Source organism: Triticum dicoccoides, chromosome 7B (assembly GCF_002162155.2).
Source record: "Triticum dicoccoides isolate Atlit2015 ecotype Zavitan chromosome 7B, WEW_v2.0, whole genome shotgun sequence".
Classification (NCBI taxonomy): Eukaryota; Viridiplantae; Streptophyta; class Magnoliopsida; order Poales; family Poaceae; genus Triticum; species Triticum dicoccoides.
In genome coordinates, this window is record NC_041393.1 from 189,384,197 (window position 1) to 189,401,057 (window position 16,861).

The 16,861-nt window shown below is 45.2% G+C and overlaps 1 protein-coding gene across 4 annotated transcripts; it reads left to right on the forward strand.

Annotated features, from left to right (window-relative positions):
- Nucleotides 1-3,732: 3,732 nt before the first annotated feature.
- On the forward strand, nucleotides 3,733-16,592 carry LOC119336302. Of its 4 annotated transcripts, none has more exons than XR_005162355.1 (6): nucleotides 3,734-5,044; nucleotides 8,084-8,178; nucleotides 14,727-14,783; nucleotides 14,867-14,929; nucleotides 15,035-15,443; nucleotides 15,932-16,592. XR_005162355.1 is itself a non-coding variant. In XM_037608297.1 (2 exons), the coding sequence occupies exon 1, from the start codon at nucleotides 3,774-3,776 to the stop codon at nucleotides 5,022-5,024; it is 1,251 nt and encodes a 416-aa protein (XP_037464194.1). In that variant the 5' UTR covers nucleotides 3,734-3,773; the 3' UTR covers nucleotides 5,025-5,044; nucleotides 8,084-8,329. The 4 variants fall into 4 exon arrangements, 1 of the variants encoding a protein (XP_037464194.1); XR_005162354.1 differs by having other exon boundaries at nucleotides 15,146-15,478; XR_005162356.1 differs by lacking the exon at nucleotides 8,084-8,178 and having other exon boundaries at nucleotides 3,733-5,044; nucleotides 15,146-15,443.
- The last annotated feature ends 269 nt before the right edge of the window (nucleotides 16,593-16,861 follow it).

Here is a 16,861-nt window from a genome sequence, read left to right on the forward strand (position 1 = left end):
CTCTAAAACACATACAAGAAAATTGCACTTCACGGCACGACAAAAAAAAGAGCTTCGCTCGGTTGGCCCTCTTAGGCTTCCGCCTACTTTCTCTTTTATAGAAACGAGATTACTGAAATTGGTTTGGGTTTTCAGGTTCCACTGACGTGAAGATTTCATTTATGAATTGATTCTTCTTCAACAACCAACTAAACTTCGAATAACCTCCTAGCGTCTGTTCATAGGCTTAATATATCCAACAACCACAATGAAAAACATACCATTTCCATTCAACTACTTTCACTTGCTTATCACCTAATGCATACAAACAATTGCCAACCTTTTCATAACTGAAGCAGATTAGCAACAATTTAGTTTCAGTAAACAACCACACAGGTTAGTCCCATAGCTCTCTCACTATCTGATGTACTTTCACGGTGAAATTTTAACAGCCCTCCCAAGGTGATTAGCTCATGCATGTATGTAGGACCTTGAGAAGAGGTGTCTAGAGGGGGGGTGATTAGACACTAAGTACCAAAGTTGCAGTTTTTAGCCCTTTTAAGTTTAAGTGGAGTTTAGGCACAATTTTAACATTCACAACACATAGCAAGCAAGCATGCAAAGAGTATATGAGCAGCGAAAAGTAAAGCATGCAACTTGCAAGAATGTAAAGGAAAGGGTTTTGGAGGATTCAAACGCAATTGGAGACACGGATGTTTTTGGCGTGGTTCCGATAGATGGTGCTATCGTACACCCACGTTGATGGAGACTTCAACCCACGAAGGGTAAAGGTTGCGCGAGTCCACGGAGGGCTCCACCCATGAAGGGTCCACGAAGAAGCAACCTTGTCTATCCCACCATGACCGTCGCCCACGAAGGACTTGCCTCACTAGCGGTAGATCTTCACGAAGTAGGCGATCTCCTTGCCCTTACAAACTCCTTGGTTCAACTCCACAATCTTGTTGGAGGCTCCCAAGTGACACCTAGCCAATCTAGGAGACACCACTCTCCAAGAAGTAACAAATGGTGCGTTGATGATGAACTCCTTGCTCTTGTGCTTCAAATGATAGTCTCCCCAACACTCAACTCTCTCTCATAGGATTTGGATCTAGTGGAAAAAAGATTTGAGTGGAAAGCAACTTGGGGAAGGCTAGAGATCAAGATTCATATGGTAGGAATGGAATATCTTGGCCTCAACACATGAGTAGGTGGTTCTCTCTCAGAAATGGTAAGTTGGAAGTGTAGTTTTAGTCTGATGGCTCTCTCCATGAATGAAGAGGAGGTGGAGGGGTATATATAGCCTCCACACAAAATCTAACCGTTACACACAATTTACCAAACTCGGTGGGACCGATTCAACAAACTCGGTCAGACCGATTTAGTAAACCTAGTGACCGTTAGGATTTTCGGTGGGACCGAAAATGCAACTCGGTAGGACCGATATGGTTAGGGTTAGGGCATAACGTAATCTCGGTGAGACCGATTACACAAACTCGGTAAGACCGATTTTGGCAATTAGCTAACCAGAGAGTTGGTCAGGCAAACTCGGTGGGACCGATTACTCAAACTCGCTGAGACCGATTTTGATAATAAGTTAACCAGAGAGTTTGCATTGTAATCTCGGTAGTACCGATTGCTCAAACTCGGTGAGATCGATTTTGATAATGGACATACACCGAAAGATTATAATCCCATCTCGGTGAGACCGAGATCCCTATCGGTAAGACCGATTTGCCTAGGGTTTGTGGCAGTGGCTAAGACATCCAAACTCGGTGGCGCCTGATAGAAGGAATCGGTATGGCGGATTTTGGTTTTAGGTTTAGGTCATTTGTGGATGTGAGAAAGTAGCTGGGGGTTTTGGAGCATATCACTAAGCACATGAAGCAAGAGGCTCATTAAGCAACACCTCATCCCTCCTTGATAGTATTGGCTTTTCCTATAGACTCAATGTGATCTTGTATCACTAAAATGTAAGATGAAGAGTCTTGAGCTTGAAGCTTGAGCCAATCCTTTGTCCTTAGCATCTTGAAGGAGTTCCCACATCCTTTAGTCCATGCCACTCCAATGTTGAACTTGTCTGAAAAATACTAGATAAAAATGTTAGTCCAACAAGAGATATGTTGACATTAATTACCAAAATCACCTAGGGAGCAATTGTGCTTTCAATGTATTATTTAATGCGACAAACGGATGCATTGCACGGGCACATCAGTGTTTAAACACACATATTAGTTTCCTTTGCGTGACAAAAAAAACTTCTACCAGATACACCAACTTGATACGATGGGGGTTGAGCAATTTTACCTGTATCTTCGATGAGCAAAGGGCTGTTGCAATCTGCTGTGTGAAACTTAATCGAATCTTCCGGTCAATGCAACATTTGCAACTATAAGTGTATCCAAGAATCACGCCTCCCCGGTGAGGTCGCTGGCATCAAGAGATTATTAGCTCCGTTGCATATGCCATTGCAATATGCACCGTGCGGATCAATCAATCCATACTCAAAGAGAAAAAATAGGGGAACCCACACTGGAAAAGCATCTACGTCTGCTCGGTGTGGGGCAAAGATCTTCCTTAGCTGTATCTCACACCGGAACAGGGCCATGCAAGCTCGGGGCGGCAAATTGCGGGGGCACCGCCATGTGAGGTTGATGCGTCTTGCAGGCGCGGGGACCCGAGAAGCAACTGCCACCTAAGCGCGAGGATGCGTCTCTTAGCTGCATGGACGAACACATACGTGTGCGCTACGATTACACGTCGTGGTCGCTCGTCAGCAACGTGCACGGGGCGTGCACATTTGGCGCACACGACGCAAATAAGGGCGCCGCCGCCTCATGCCATGGCCGACCAAGAGGGAGGTGACAATGCAGACGTGGCCGCCACTTGCCAAGAAGGCCATGAACGGCATGCACATGGCCGCCGTCGTCGTCGAGAGAAGGGAAGGAAGAGTGATGGGCATGGCCGCGTGGAAAGCCGCTAATATGCGCAACCCGAATGAGGAGACGCCCTCAACACCGTCTTTTGGCAGCGTTCACCTATGCTATGCTGCAATGTGCCGTCGTGCTTTTGCGAGGAGCTAAGCCGACTGGCAACATTGAAGCTGGCGAGGTGGGTGGCTACGGAAGTGCAGCCGACAACGGATTGCTGAATGACAAGGATGGTGACGATGATCAACTCGGAGGACATCTACTCATGGCGGTTGTGGCAAATAACATAGACGACGACGATGAATGTTGAAAAGGAGAAGAACCCTTTTTTATAGGCTTGTACGTCGGTGGCAATGTGTTTAGATTTTGTGGGAGTCTTCCAGAGACGATGGGATACAAAGAGAGGAAGAAGACGAACTGGCAACCCCCCTCGAAAAACATAAGAACAACCATGACATGATGCATCATGGTCAAATCACATGTAGCAACAAACCACCGCCCGACAATCCACAAAGTTAACCGGCAAACCAAAACAAGAGAATCACTAAGCACACACGAAAATAGTACACTATCATATCCTAAACTAATGCACGTGTCATTTCCTGACCTTTTGATTTTAAGGCTGCAAAAAAATCTAAAAAAACCCCACAGAAATCAAACGGACTTGGAAACAGGGATTGGAAGATACAAGCTCTCAGCCATGCCATCGAATGGATTTATATTCAAACAAAATGCAAAACATCCCCTTTCCAAAATCTAGTTGGGTTCCCCGGAACATCGCACCACCGGGCAACATACATCGCGACCAAGCAAACCCCATTCCGCGGGCCGGATTCCCCACCACCCACCCCAAACCCTAGGTTTCCCATGGTGCAAGCCGCACCCAGCTCCGCCACCGCCACCGCCACCGCCGCCCCCGTCCCCGACGCCGACCCCGCCACCCCGCCGTCCCGTCTCCTCTCGAAACATCGCCCGCGCCGCCGTGCAGCGCCCCCCCGCCCGACCTCGCCGCACCCCGCGCCCACGCGCGGCCTGCCCGATCTGAACCGCTGCCACTGCTGCTCCGTTCGCTTCCAGCAGCCGGCGCCGGGCGCCAAGCGACGTCCACTCCGTCCCCTCCGCTCCCTCTGGCGCGTCGTCCTCCTCTGCTCTGAATGTATCTCCCTCCTTCGCTCTGGCGCTGTCTGCTCCTACTGCCTCAACCTCGACAACCTGCCGCACGATGACTCGGTCACCTGCCGCAGCTGCAACTGCTGCGTCCACCACCACTGCATCCCCGCTGAGCACCGTACTGCCCTGATCCGGCCTGTAGATTTGGAGAATTTCGTCTGCGTCGATTGCTGCCCCACAGTGAAGGTGGGTAGCAAGAATGAGGGCGCCGAATCCGTTCCTAAGCTGGAGTTGGTCATCAGAGAGCCTAGTCCTGCAGTGCGGAGGAAGGGGGGGCCTGTCGCTGCTGCTAAGTTGAATTCGCCGAGGAAGGTTGTGGAGGAGGTGAGGCCAGCTTGGAAGGATGCGATGGCCCTCGTTCCTGTAGGCGAGGGGTCAGAGAGCAAGGGTCCCGGTGATCTGGACCTGCCAGATGAGGCATTGGCGCTGCAGCTTCATTTGGCGATCAACGGATCACCGAGGATTTCACGTTCTGGCAGTGCACCTGTGGCTGTCTTGGCAGGGCAGGGCAATAGACAGGGCAAGAGGCAGAACGGATTGGTTTATGGGAGGAAGGTTGATGAGGATCTGGGACTTTGTGTAACCAATATGATGGATCATCTGGACTATCTCGAGACCGGAGCAGAGATGGGAAGCAACTGGAATGCTAGTCAGGCTTTAGGATCTGAGGCTTTAGGATCTGATCCCACAGTCCCTGTGGTTCTTGCACTGGAGTGTAAAGGTAAACGCCCTCAGGAGAGTCCCAGAGGTAAAAGGAAAGGTCTTCCTGAGACTAAACAACATAATAGTTTGGTGGATTGGCATAAGGTGGATCGGTATGAGAAGAAATATAGCAAGAGGAAGTCAAGTAAGCAGACAGATGTTGAAAGCAATGGAAACAAGACCTTGCCCAATGGAAAGGACATGCATGTTGGTGAAGGTGGTGAGGGCATAACTCCTATGACATAGACTGCGGCTTCTTTTTGGAGGTACGGAGAATTCTTGCACTATTTGTAACTACAGTTATATATTTGCTTTCAGTAACTGTATCCTGTGCTGCCCTCTACAGTGTTGTTTCAGTTGTAGGGAAACAGCATCTACTACTTTGTTGGTAGGCAAAGCATAGGTTATTTATTTGCTATTGAAAAGGCATGTACGCTTCAAAATGCCGTTGCAAATATGTTGCGGTGATGCTAGCTAAATAAACTAGGAATTCATACTTGTTCAGTAGTTGACTGGTTTGTGTGGTAGGTATATTTGTCCATATCAAGATATGTACTCCCTCTGTCCGAAAAAACTTGTCCCAAGTTTATCTCTCAAATGGATGTATCTAGCACTAACTTTGTGCTAGATGCATCCATTTGAGGGACAAGCTTTTTCGGACGGAGGGAGTAAGAAAGCTTAGTATCTGAAAAATGAAGCAGTAAGCAAACCCTCATTTGGGAGGAACTCATAGCTTAGTCAAGTAATTTTGTGCTGCCTGATGCTCCATCTAACAGCGAATCAGTTAAGGACATGCCTGTACACTCAATTGCCTTTGTGTCTCTGGCTCCCTAGCTCCCTGTCCATTTATTTTCATAGAGAGGTGATCATTTTTGCATTTGTTGAACCTATTCTTCTTCAGCTGTTTTGAAAGCAAGCCCATCTGAAAATGATTTACCACTTAGTGTAACTGATGAGTAGAGTGTTTTGGTTACTGCATGGGAAAAGTGGCATTGCTTTTGTTGTATGTACCTGTATTCCCATTTTGTTGGTCATTTACCTCAGGCGTTGTGGATTTTAGTGTGTTCCATGAGTGCATCGGTAGTTCGAATGCGGTAGAATTGCCATCAAGAAGGCCAAGGTCATGGTCGTATCACAGGAGGAGATTGTGGATAAATGGATGTGCGAGAGTCTTGTGGGAAATATTATTATAAAAGGATGTATAATCTAAGATCAAAAGGCGCTGGTTCCGTAGGAGTTCATGTTGTGTTAGGAAAAGTCAAGGATAAGCATGCACTGCTTAAGGATGTCATCTATCTATGTTTGAGCTAGGCAAGAAGAACCTATCTATTATATCTCAATTATTCGCTCATCTAGCCTAGGTCTGTATAATCCCCTGTAACCATACCATCTAGTACCTTCAGCATTGTACTCCCTCCGTTTTTAAATATAAGCTTTTTTAGATATTTCAATACAGACTACATATGGATGTATATAGACATATTTTAGAGTGTAGATTCACCCATTTTCTCTGTAAGTAGTCCATATTGAAATCTCTAAAAGGGCTAATATTTAGGAACGGAGGGAGTAGTTATACAAATCATGTTTCACAACATCCAGTCGAATATGTGCTACATAATTGGATCAACTATCAGTAGAGTGAAATATCAAATAAAAATATCATTATCACAAAAAAATTATGATTATGTCACACAACTTGGATTTCTATTACTCCCTCCGTTCCTAAATATAAGTCCCTTTAGAATTTTCAATACGAACTACATACGAATGCATATAGACATATTTTAGAATGTAGATTCACTCATTTTGCTCCGTATGTAGTCCACATTGGAATCTCTAAAAAGACTTATATTTAGGAACGGAGGGAGTACCATTAGTAAGTTGCCGGTGCCATGCAAATGTAATCGACATTAAATTTTATCTTTGACTCTAGTAAACTCAGTCTTTTAAGTATGTTTAGTCGAGTTATATGTTGAATTAATTCACTCTGGGATCGAAGGCTTATAGCATAGGTACGACTGGCTGACGTTTGTAGGAGAGGAGTGTTGACTCTCTCGAATGTGAGTTTGGGAGCATGCGCAGTGCAGCAGTTGCAATTTACCCGAACCACATTCGATCTTGATAAGCTGAAATGCAACGACTCCATCTTCTCCGACCTCCAACTTCCTTACTCGATTTTGGTTGCTATGACAGTTGCAAGTCCGGTAGCGCGGCCTTGAGATAATGGTGAGGAACAATAGAAAGAAGGAGAAGAAAAATTAAAATAAAATCGGAAAATCAAATCCATTTGACGACTACTATATACTTCTACTCGAGTCTAGTATTTGTTTGTTTTGTTTGCTTTAGCTGCTGTTTTCTAGAGTCTTCTAGCTATGAGTAGAAGTTGAGGTGTGAAGGTTTCCGAATGCCTATAAATAGAGGTCCTCACCTCTAGTTTGTAAGCGTACTATGTATCCCACTACCTATAACAGAACTCCTATAATAGAACTTAGTGTTCTGATCTAAGATCTTGGACAAGATCTTGTGCTCTAGGAGGTTTGGATTGAACTCCTGCTGCCATATCAGCCTGTATTAGCGTCCCAACATGTTGAAGTAGTTCCGTCAATTCCAGCAATTTACACTTTGTAGCAGCAAGGTGTAGTTGTTCCTCCACAACCTTGTGCTGTGTCAGATAAGGTCATCCATCTACCCCCACCCCCCTACCGTACACACACCCCACCCTAACCGTAATTGGAGCCTCCATAACCTGCATTTCCTTTGCTCCACCGTTGTTGCCGTGTCTTCTCTGCCCATTCACTGCTTTATAAGTAGGATTATTAGGAAGGGCTCAGTGGCGGAGCTAGCAGAGAATCGAAGGGGGGGCCAAAGAGAAAATATACCTTTGGGGGGGCCAAATGACAATAATCTTCTTAATTTAGGGCTCTTATTTTTTTTCCTTCAGTAAATATGCCACGGCTGGGGGGGCAGCGGCCCCCTCAGCATTGTACGTAGCTCCGCCACTGGAAGGGCTGAACGGACGACCAGACCACCAACCCAAAACTTTATAAGCAGGAATGATTTATTAAGTTCTTCTGTTAATATGTTGATTAATCTTGTAAGTATTGTGTCCAGCAAGATAGTCAAGTATTCAACTATACTGCTCACAGTATTATCAGGCATTTTAGTGTTTGAACAGTTACATGCATTGCTAGAAATTACTTTTGACAGTGCTGTTAAACCTTTGTAAGGTGATAGGAACCTCTGCTATGTTATTTTTTTACCCTTTGCTGTTGCAGCCACACCAATGAAACTTCTTGTGATAACAGGTAATTCGTGAGAACAGTAGTTTGCATCCAGCAATACAGGATTGAAGCTAGCAACTTGTTGGTGGCTTTGATAGGAACTACAATCAAAGTTATAGGTACGTTTGGACAAATGAGATGCTTCATGAAGGAATCAGTAGTAGCAGTACTTCATACCAGCTCATGCCATCAACAACCAATAACATATTAAAATTGTACTAGCTGGTTTTTACTGCTTACATGGTTCAGCAACATTAATTGTTGAAGACAGTGGTGAGGCATGTGCGGATTTTTTGGGTTGAGTTGAACTTTTTGTGGCTGTGAATTAGCAAATACAAGCGAAGTTATAGGATGTTTTGACAAATGAGATGCCTCATGAAGGAGTCAACAGTAGCAGTACTTCAGGCCAGCTACATGCAATCAACAACCAAAAACATATTAAAATTTTAGTCGCCTGTTTTCTTACAAGTGATTCCATGGTTGAACAACATTAAATGTTGAAGATACCAGCGAGGCATTCATGGAACTGTGGGTTGAGATGAGTTTTTAAGTATTGGAGTTCTGCTTGTAGATGGTGCTAAAATTATGTGACATTGTATGTTTAGTGAATGGTAATTTTTAATTTCATGTCAGACTTATACTAGATTCCAGGAAGTTTTTTTTTTGAATTCTGAAACTTCAATACCTGAAAGGTAGATTACCATAAGTTGTGATGACTTGAATAAGATGCCAACTGCCGATCATCAGCAAGAAATGATATGTAGAAACACTAATTTAGATGATTATGGTAGATTTAGGGAACCTGACCCTTTGGTGCAGTCCCATTTTAATTGGGAAGTCATCAATGTCCCCATCACTTGTTTGAACATTTGTCACAACATTATCGTACATGTCCTTGATGAGGGTAACATACTTAGTTGAGACTCATATTTCTCCAAGGCCCAACACATGACATTTCGCGGTATCTTATCATAAGCCTTCTCCAACTCAATGAACAGCATAGCAGGTCCTTCTTTTGCTCCCTGCATCTCCCCATAAGTTGTTGTACCAAGAAAATGGCTTCGATGGAAGACCTCCCAGACATAAAGCCAAACTGATTTTTGGTCATGCATGTCATTCTTCTTAACCGGTGCTGAATGACTCTCTCCCATAGCTTCATTGATGGCTCATCAGCTTAATTCCATGGTAATTAGAACAACCTTGAACATCCCCCTTGTTCTTGAAGATTGGTACTCCTTACCATTATGTAGGGCGTATAAGCTTTTGGCACGGAAATTAGCGCAAGGCTAGTCGAAAATTATTGAGCCATGGTCATAGAAAGTTTCTCATTATATCCTTCAACAAACATGGTTGGCTGATCCAGGATTAGCAATGGTTAGCTTACGCTAATTGTACATGAGAGGACATCGAGAGTTGAGTGTTAAAACGCCTTAGATTTTGGGATTTTCTAAAAGGCTTAGTTGCCTAATATTTTGGGAAAGAGGGAGTACTAATATACTCCGCCTCCATTGTTCTAGCATCTTTGCTTGAAAAATGAGGTTGAAAAGCTTATTTAGCCATACTATTGCTGTCTTCGAGGCCTTTCCACACCTCAATGGGGATGCAATCAGGGCCCATCGCCTTGCCTCCTCGACCTCAGACTCCTGGATTGGCCACACAGAATGCCTGTTGGTATCATCAGGGGAGTCGGCCAGTTCAATGGTAGAACTCTCATTCTCTCCGTTGAACAGCTTGTTGAAGTACTCCCTTCATCTATGCTTAATCTCCTCGTCCTTCACCAGAAGCTGATCTGACCCGTCCTTGATGCATTTGACTTGGTTGACATCCCTTGTCTTCCTCTCTCGGATCTTGGTCATCTTATAGATTTTCCTTTCGCCTTCGTGTCTAAGCGCTGGTAGAGGTCCTCATACACCTGCCCTTTGCAGCACTCACAACTCGCTTTGTGTCCTTTGCCACCTTGTACTTCTCTATGTTGTCTACACTCCTATCCTGATGTAGGTGTCTGAAACGATCTTTCCTCTCCTTAATAGCCTTTTGGACATCATCGTTCCACCACCAAGTATCTTTAGCTTTGCTTCTACTTCCTCTAGTAACTCCAAACTCCTCTGAAGCCACCTTACGAATGCAAGTTGCCATCTTCATCCACATATTGTCTGCATCAGCTGCTTCCTCCCAAGGACCCTCCTTAATGACCCTCTTCTTGAAAGCCTGAGCTGTCTCCTTGAGCTTCCACCACTTCGTTCTAGCGACTTTGGCGCGCTTACCCGCTGGACATGAATCCGAAAGCAGAATTCAGCCACCACAAGCTTATGTTGAGGGACAACACTCTCTCCGAGTATCACCTTACACTCTAGGCAAGCACGCCTGTCTTCTCTTCTCTAGAGATGAAATCAATCTGGCTAACTAGAGTGTTAACCACTACTAAAAATCACTAGATGTGATTCTCTCTTTTTAAAGTGGGTGTTAGCTACAATCATGTTGTAGGCTAGAGCGAAGCTTAAGACATCTCCTTGATTCCTGATGCCATAGCCAAAGCCCCCATACACCCCTTCAAAACCTGTGTTAGATGTACCCACGTGGGCATTGAGGTCTCCTCCTATGAAGAGCTTCTCGTCAATAGGCACACTCCTACAATGTCCTCTAGGCCTTTCTAGAAGTCCCTCTTGGTGTTCTCATTGTTGCCTATTTGTTGCGGGGTATATGCTGATAACATTCAGAACCAAGTCCCCAATTACCAGCTTAGGATAATCCGGGCCCCACGCCTCTTGATGTCTACCATTCCATACTTGAGGCTCTTGTTGATCAAGATTCCTACTCCATTTCTGTTTGCAGTTGTCCCTGTGTACCACAACTTGAAGCCGGTATTCTCAACGTCCTTCGCCTTCCGTCCCCTACATTTGGTTTCTTGGACACAAAGGATATAAACATCTCTCCTCACCGTTGTATCAACTAGCTCCCTGTCAGGGACCCTATGTTCCAGCTACCTAAGCAGATCCTACTAGGCTCTGCTAGCTTCCTTACCCTTTGCACTCGTTGTGTCAAATGCGAAGACCCTTGCTCTTTTTTATTACACCCGGGTGTCGATGTAGCGTGCCACTAAGGATGCGACGACATGATCCTTGCTAACTTGTCACCGTATCCAGATCAAGATACGACACGCCACCAAGGGGGTGACAGCCCGGCCCTTACCCATTTGACAATACACCTGGGTTATGATATGGCGCGCCACTAAGAGGGTTACGCCCCAACGATGTTCTTTTGGGTTTCATCTCCATGAGAGTGGTTGAGTTTGACGTTGGCTTGCCAAGCCTAACACAACCCTCCTTTACCCGGGCTTGGGACCAGCTATGTTGAGGCAACATAGGGGGAGTTGGGTGAAGCTGTGAAATAGCAATAATGCAATACCCTGCTCGTTTGTGTGAGGCCCATGTGCAGTTCTGTGATGGGATTAGTCTCGTATGGGAAGTTTACACCTGTTCCAAACACAGCACCTGCAGGCTAACCTTTTGACATGAAGTGGGGACTAAAGTGTGAGAGGGGTGCCATGTACACGTGGGGCTACTCCACAGGTGGGCAGTGCATTAAGAGTATTTGGGCCAAAGCGTTATTGGTGTCATCAGAGCGACCCCTCACTGCATGGGTTGCATGTGCATTTGGACCTATGAAGGGCACATGGCACGTGATGTGTACCACGGGTGACCATGGACGTCTGCTGATTAGCAATGTGCTACCAAGGGCATCAGCCCTGGGTGGGGGTTGCTGAGTCGGCCCTGACCCTAATACACCACTAAGGGAAGAAGAATGTCATTCTCGAGCTGCACTCCTCCTGAGCCGCCTCTCCCGTCTCCGCCTTCCCTTTCCCATTGCATCGCCAAATGCCGGAATGAGGCTGGCCTCCATCCAGCACTGAGACGTGCATAAGAAAGTCCTTTATGTAGCCTTTTGAAACCTCGTCGAGGTCAGGATTGATGGCAGGCGACATGACAAGAGCACAAGCCTGTTGCATTAGCGCTAGCCTGGCAACGTCTGCCATTTGTAGGAGACAAGCAGATCATATGACAGTCCCTGCGTCTACATCTGCCACATGTGTGGTGGCACTCTCCCTTCCTGGTTGATGCTGTTGCTTGGTGATTGTCACCGGTAGTCGTCGGACCAGATGGTTTGCTGCTCTCCTTTGATCTTTCACTTCCAAAAGAGCAAGCATCCTTACACATAGCTTTGATGATGTGATTGAAGCCTCCTTGGTGGTGAAGCTCATTATCTGCATTTTTCGGTTGGCACTGCCGATGAGCATGCACTGCAGGATGCTCATGCTAACACCAATTGGACCATTTCCTTGGTGCCTGCCCACATTCCCCGAGTCTAGCAGTCATCAGCAAACTTTCTTGCATCGCAGGCCACCCTTCTTGCTGGATGGTTCAAGGCTGATTGGTTGCGATGTCACGTACAACGACCTGGCTGTTGTGAGCAGCACCACCCATGGTGGAAGGTTGCCATATCTATCTTTCCACCCTGCCAATGATGTTCTTTTAGCTGTGCTGCAAATGGACAAGTTAAGATCATAGCGCATGTCTGCATCTGATGTTTAGACCTTTGTTGCCGATGGCAGCGTACCGACACTCCTTATGGCGGTGGTCATCCTGCCTTCATCTGGACATGACGGAGACTGTTTAATGCTGGTTTAGCGAGTTCTATTGCATCGTTTTTGGCAGTAAAAAGTTGCATCCTCACCAGGATGGGTCATGTGATCTTCATCTTATCCTTCTGGTTATTCATCTCTCGAGCTTCAGCGTCATTTATTCACATGTTTCGTCACTCCATTTGGTCCCCATTGAGACTGAAGCAATGGTATTCCATGATACGATGGTGTGTGCTAGAGTTTTAGAGAGAGGGATTAAGAGACAACCCTCTCCCTGCGTGGCAAGGTTGAGGAAGAATCTCAACTATTTTCTTGCTTAATTATGAACTGTAGTAGATTCTCACTAGTCCTTTTATATATAGGATGACTCTTGACTTGATCGATGAGTTGCTAAGGCATCTCCAATGCCATCCCTTAAAACGGCCACAATATTTGTCTGCGGACTGGTCCCTGTACATGGATATGGGGCTGTCCATCCAACCCTGTCCCCTAAATGCCCGCCCTTGCTTTTTTATCCATAGCACTCAAAATCATTATAGAAAATAGCACAATTCATCCATAAATAGCTTGCAAATATTTCTAGCACAACAATAGTTCAAATGTAAATATTACATCTGAGATAACCGGGTGTTCAACAAGTTCTTCGAATTCATCTATTCCAAATGCAACGATACTCGAGTCAGAATCAGCACAAGTCCTCCCACGTAGTGTTGCCCTTGAGCTTCATCCAACAATGTATGAAACGTAAATTGCCTCCCCTTGGTCCTGTGGTACATCACGCCAGCGTGCCCGGGCTATACAACTTGATGATTATCAAGTTGAAACATTGAGTGAATCAATGAACTGACCAACATATAGAGCAAAAAGAAGCAAAACTTATGATCTCCATGGTCGACGAGCGCGATGGCCACATTGTCTCCACTCGTGCAACCGCACCGCAAAACTTCATGACAGCGTTGGAGATGGTGTACCACCGATGGGCTACCAACTTCACATTGAGATCATGGATCACGTGTACGTCGTAGGGCGTGAGGTGCTTTTGCTCAAGAAACGAAGAACACATGTTTGCCAAAACAGCGAGCGCCCTTGCCTCATGCCTACAAAGTCCGCAGATACGACCTTCCACGCATCACACAACAACTCATCCTCCATCACCGAGTACCCCGCCATCGTGCTTACTCTAGAAAACAACGAGAAGTTCAACAAAAAAGCCCTATGGCATTTGACTGAACACCTATCGGGCGTGGTGTCCATGGATGGCGGCGGCAGGGAGGCGGAGGGTACCTAGCTACGGACTGATCCTGGGTGGACGGCGGCATAGTCCAAGGCGGTCATGCCCGTGGGTGGGAGCTGTGTATGTCCGAGGATGCCTGGGCGGCGGCCGGAGAGGTACAACGGCGGAGGAGGGTGCGGGTGCAGAGCAAGGGGGGACCAGGGGCGGAGTGGAAGAAAAGTGGACCGTGAGGGGATTTGAGTGGACCGGGGGTAACTGTTGATCCTAATCTTCACTAATCCTTATCTCCAATGATTCCCGACTATCCTATTGTAAAGAAATATATACTGTCTATCGGATCAAGTAATGCCATATGACAGTGGTAGAGAGTAGAGACAGTGTGCTTTGCTTTTGAATACCCTAGTTGCGTGATAACTAATAAAAATGGTGATGTGCACACTATACTTGTTTCTCATGAATTTATCAGCTGAACTTATTGGGTGCATGAGTTTATATATTAGGGATCCCATAAGTTAGGAGAGTAGCATTAATTAAGATTGTATCTTTTAAATTGCATGTAGTATATGGATAACGTATGCATCCATCTGTAATAATATTTAATCTTTACTCATTATGTATTGTAAGTGGAATTGGTGCCTACTGTGGGCTGGTAGTATGTGTATATACTTATATCATCTCTCCCCCTCTGCGATTTTGAGCACTGGCACGTGGCCCTGGTGGGTGCTAAGTCCTTGAACGAACAAATTGATGATGAACCCTAAATTCACCTGCCACTTTCCCTTCCTCCTATTCAGCTCGTCGCCATGTCTTCTTCCTGCAACTCAGCTTGTCACCGCCATTTCCAATCTTAGGTATCTCCTCCTATGCCATATTAGTATGGTCGCTACCCCCATTATTAGCCCAGCTTGTTTGATTGTGTATGGTTCCTGTGCAGATTGGCAAATAGTTGGGGTCAAGGAAATGCGCCACCACAGCCAGGCGTTTCACAAATCGAAAGGTGCATCTACACCCAAACCATGTCATTTCTGCGTCAGTTGATTGTTTTTTCTCGACTCTCAAACTTGTCTGTTTTTACAACGTCATATGCATGATTCAACACAAGATTTACCTGCCCAGCCTTGTTTGGATACATATACCGGTTGCAAAGTTTTATTACCAAATAAATTCCAGATGGAAAAGGTGTAAAGAGGCAGCCTATATGCACGCTTTGCAGGCAGCACATGGTGAGAAGATGACTTGGTATCATCAAAGGTGTGAGGACGTTGACGGGGTTTGGACTTGCAGAGGATGGCATTACAGTGGAGGCAGCCTATATGCACGCTTTGCAGGCAGCACATGGTGAGAAGATGACCTGGTATCATCAAAGGTGTGAGGACGTTGACGGGGTTTGGACTTGCAGAGGATGGCATTACAGTGGATGCAGATAAGATGATAAAAGGGCAAGCACAAAGCAGTCAGTGCCATCAGGAATTGCCAGCCCTTGCCTCATTTGCTGTGACTGCAGTCTGTAGGTCTGGCCTTTAATTTTTCTTCTCTGCATTTTTAGGTATTTTGGCTATCCTGTTCTACTGTTTGGTCATAAGGAGTATCATTTTTTTTAGATAGCACTAAACATTATGTTGATCTTGTTTTTCCTCCGTAGATATTAATTTTAACACTGCATACATACTACCATCATGTTTGTGGACTGATACCGAGTATTTCTGTTGACTGAAGTTTTCATATACATTTTCTGTCACTAATGAATATAGTTCGCCTTGATACATATACACGTTTTAGGACTTGGTTGCCTTGTACTCCTTCTGTCCCAAAAAGCTTGTCGTAGATTTGTCTAGATACAGACGTATCTAGACACGTTTTAGTGTTAGATACATCCGTATCTAGATAAATGCTGTATAAGACAAGCTTTGTGGGACGGAGGTAATAAATGTTATGAATATATTTATTTATGCTACTGGCTAAGTATGGTTGTCTCAAAAAGTGAATTGTCTTTCTGCAGGAATTTCCTACTCATCTGGATAAGAGGGCCATCAAAATCACGATATACATATCCGTGTCTGGTGAATTTGAAATTGTGAGTCTTACCAGCAGCACCGCCTGGACCTTTTATATCCGTCCAGGTTCAGAACTGGACATGAGGTTCATCCAAACGTTTGGGAACCGCTGAAGGTTAATCAAAATGGTTTCTGCAAAAAAGTTAACTGGTGGCGAGAATAATAAAAATGCTGAAATGCAAAGTCTCGTTTGGCACATAAGTCGGCTATCCAAATAACAGAGGCAATATTACTGCATGATGATTTGATTTGATTCCCAATCTTCAGACATGGAGTAATCTCGTTTTGTGGTTCTGATACCGGACGAGGTTCTCAGTTTGGACTAATGTGAGCAGTTTGGACGAGGATCTCAGTTTGGGCTAATGTGTTTGGGCTAATCTCGCTTCTTTCCGCATTGATGGATTTTCAGTTCTCCACTAATGTGAGCAAATCAGAATAGGCTAGTTCACTTCAGAATGCTGGGAAATATTAGCAACCCTGCTATTACCATCTACAGTATTAGGCTAATTATGGGTCACTTGCTGTAAGCATGTGTAATTGGTGCCTGAACCCTTCTCCTTTGAAGTGCTTCTAGCTTGTTCCTTTAATTCTTCATTCTTTTTGTGGGAAATTTTGATCTATTTATCTTTAATCATGAGCAAACATTATAAATAATAAAAATTACATCTAGCTCCGTAGACCACCTAGCGACGACTACAAGCACAGAAGTGAGCCAGAGGCGCGACGCCCTCCCTTGACGGAGCTAGGCACTTGTTATGTAGGCAGTTGGTAAATCGTTGTGCTAAGCCCTCGTAGAGCCAACACATCAAAACAACAATCGTTGCTGATGAAGAAACATGTGCACCATCGATCCAATCCTACCGGATCCATTGGAG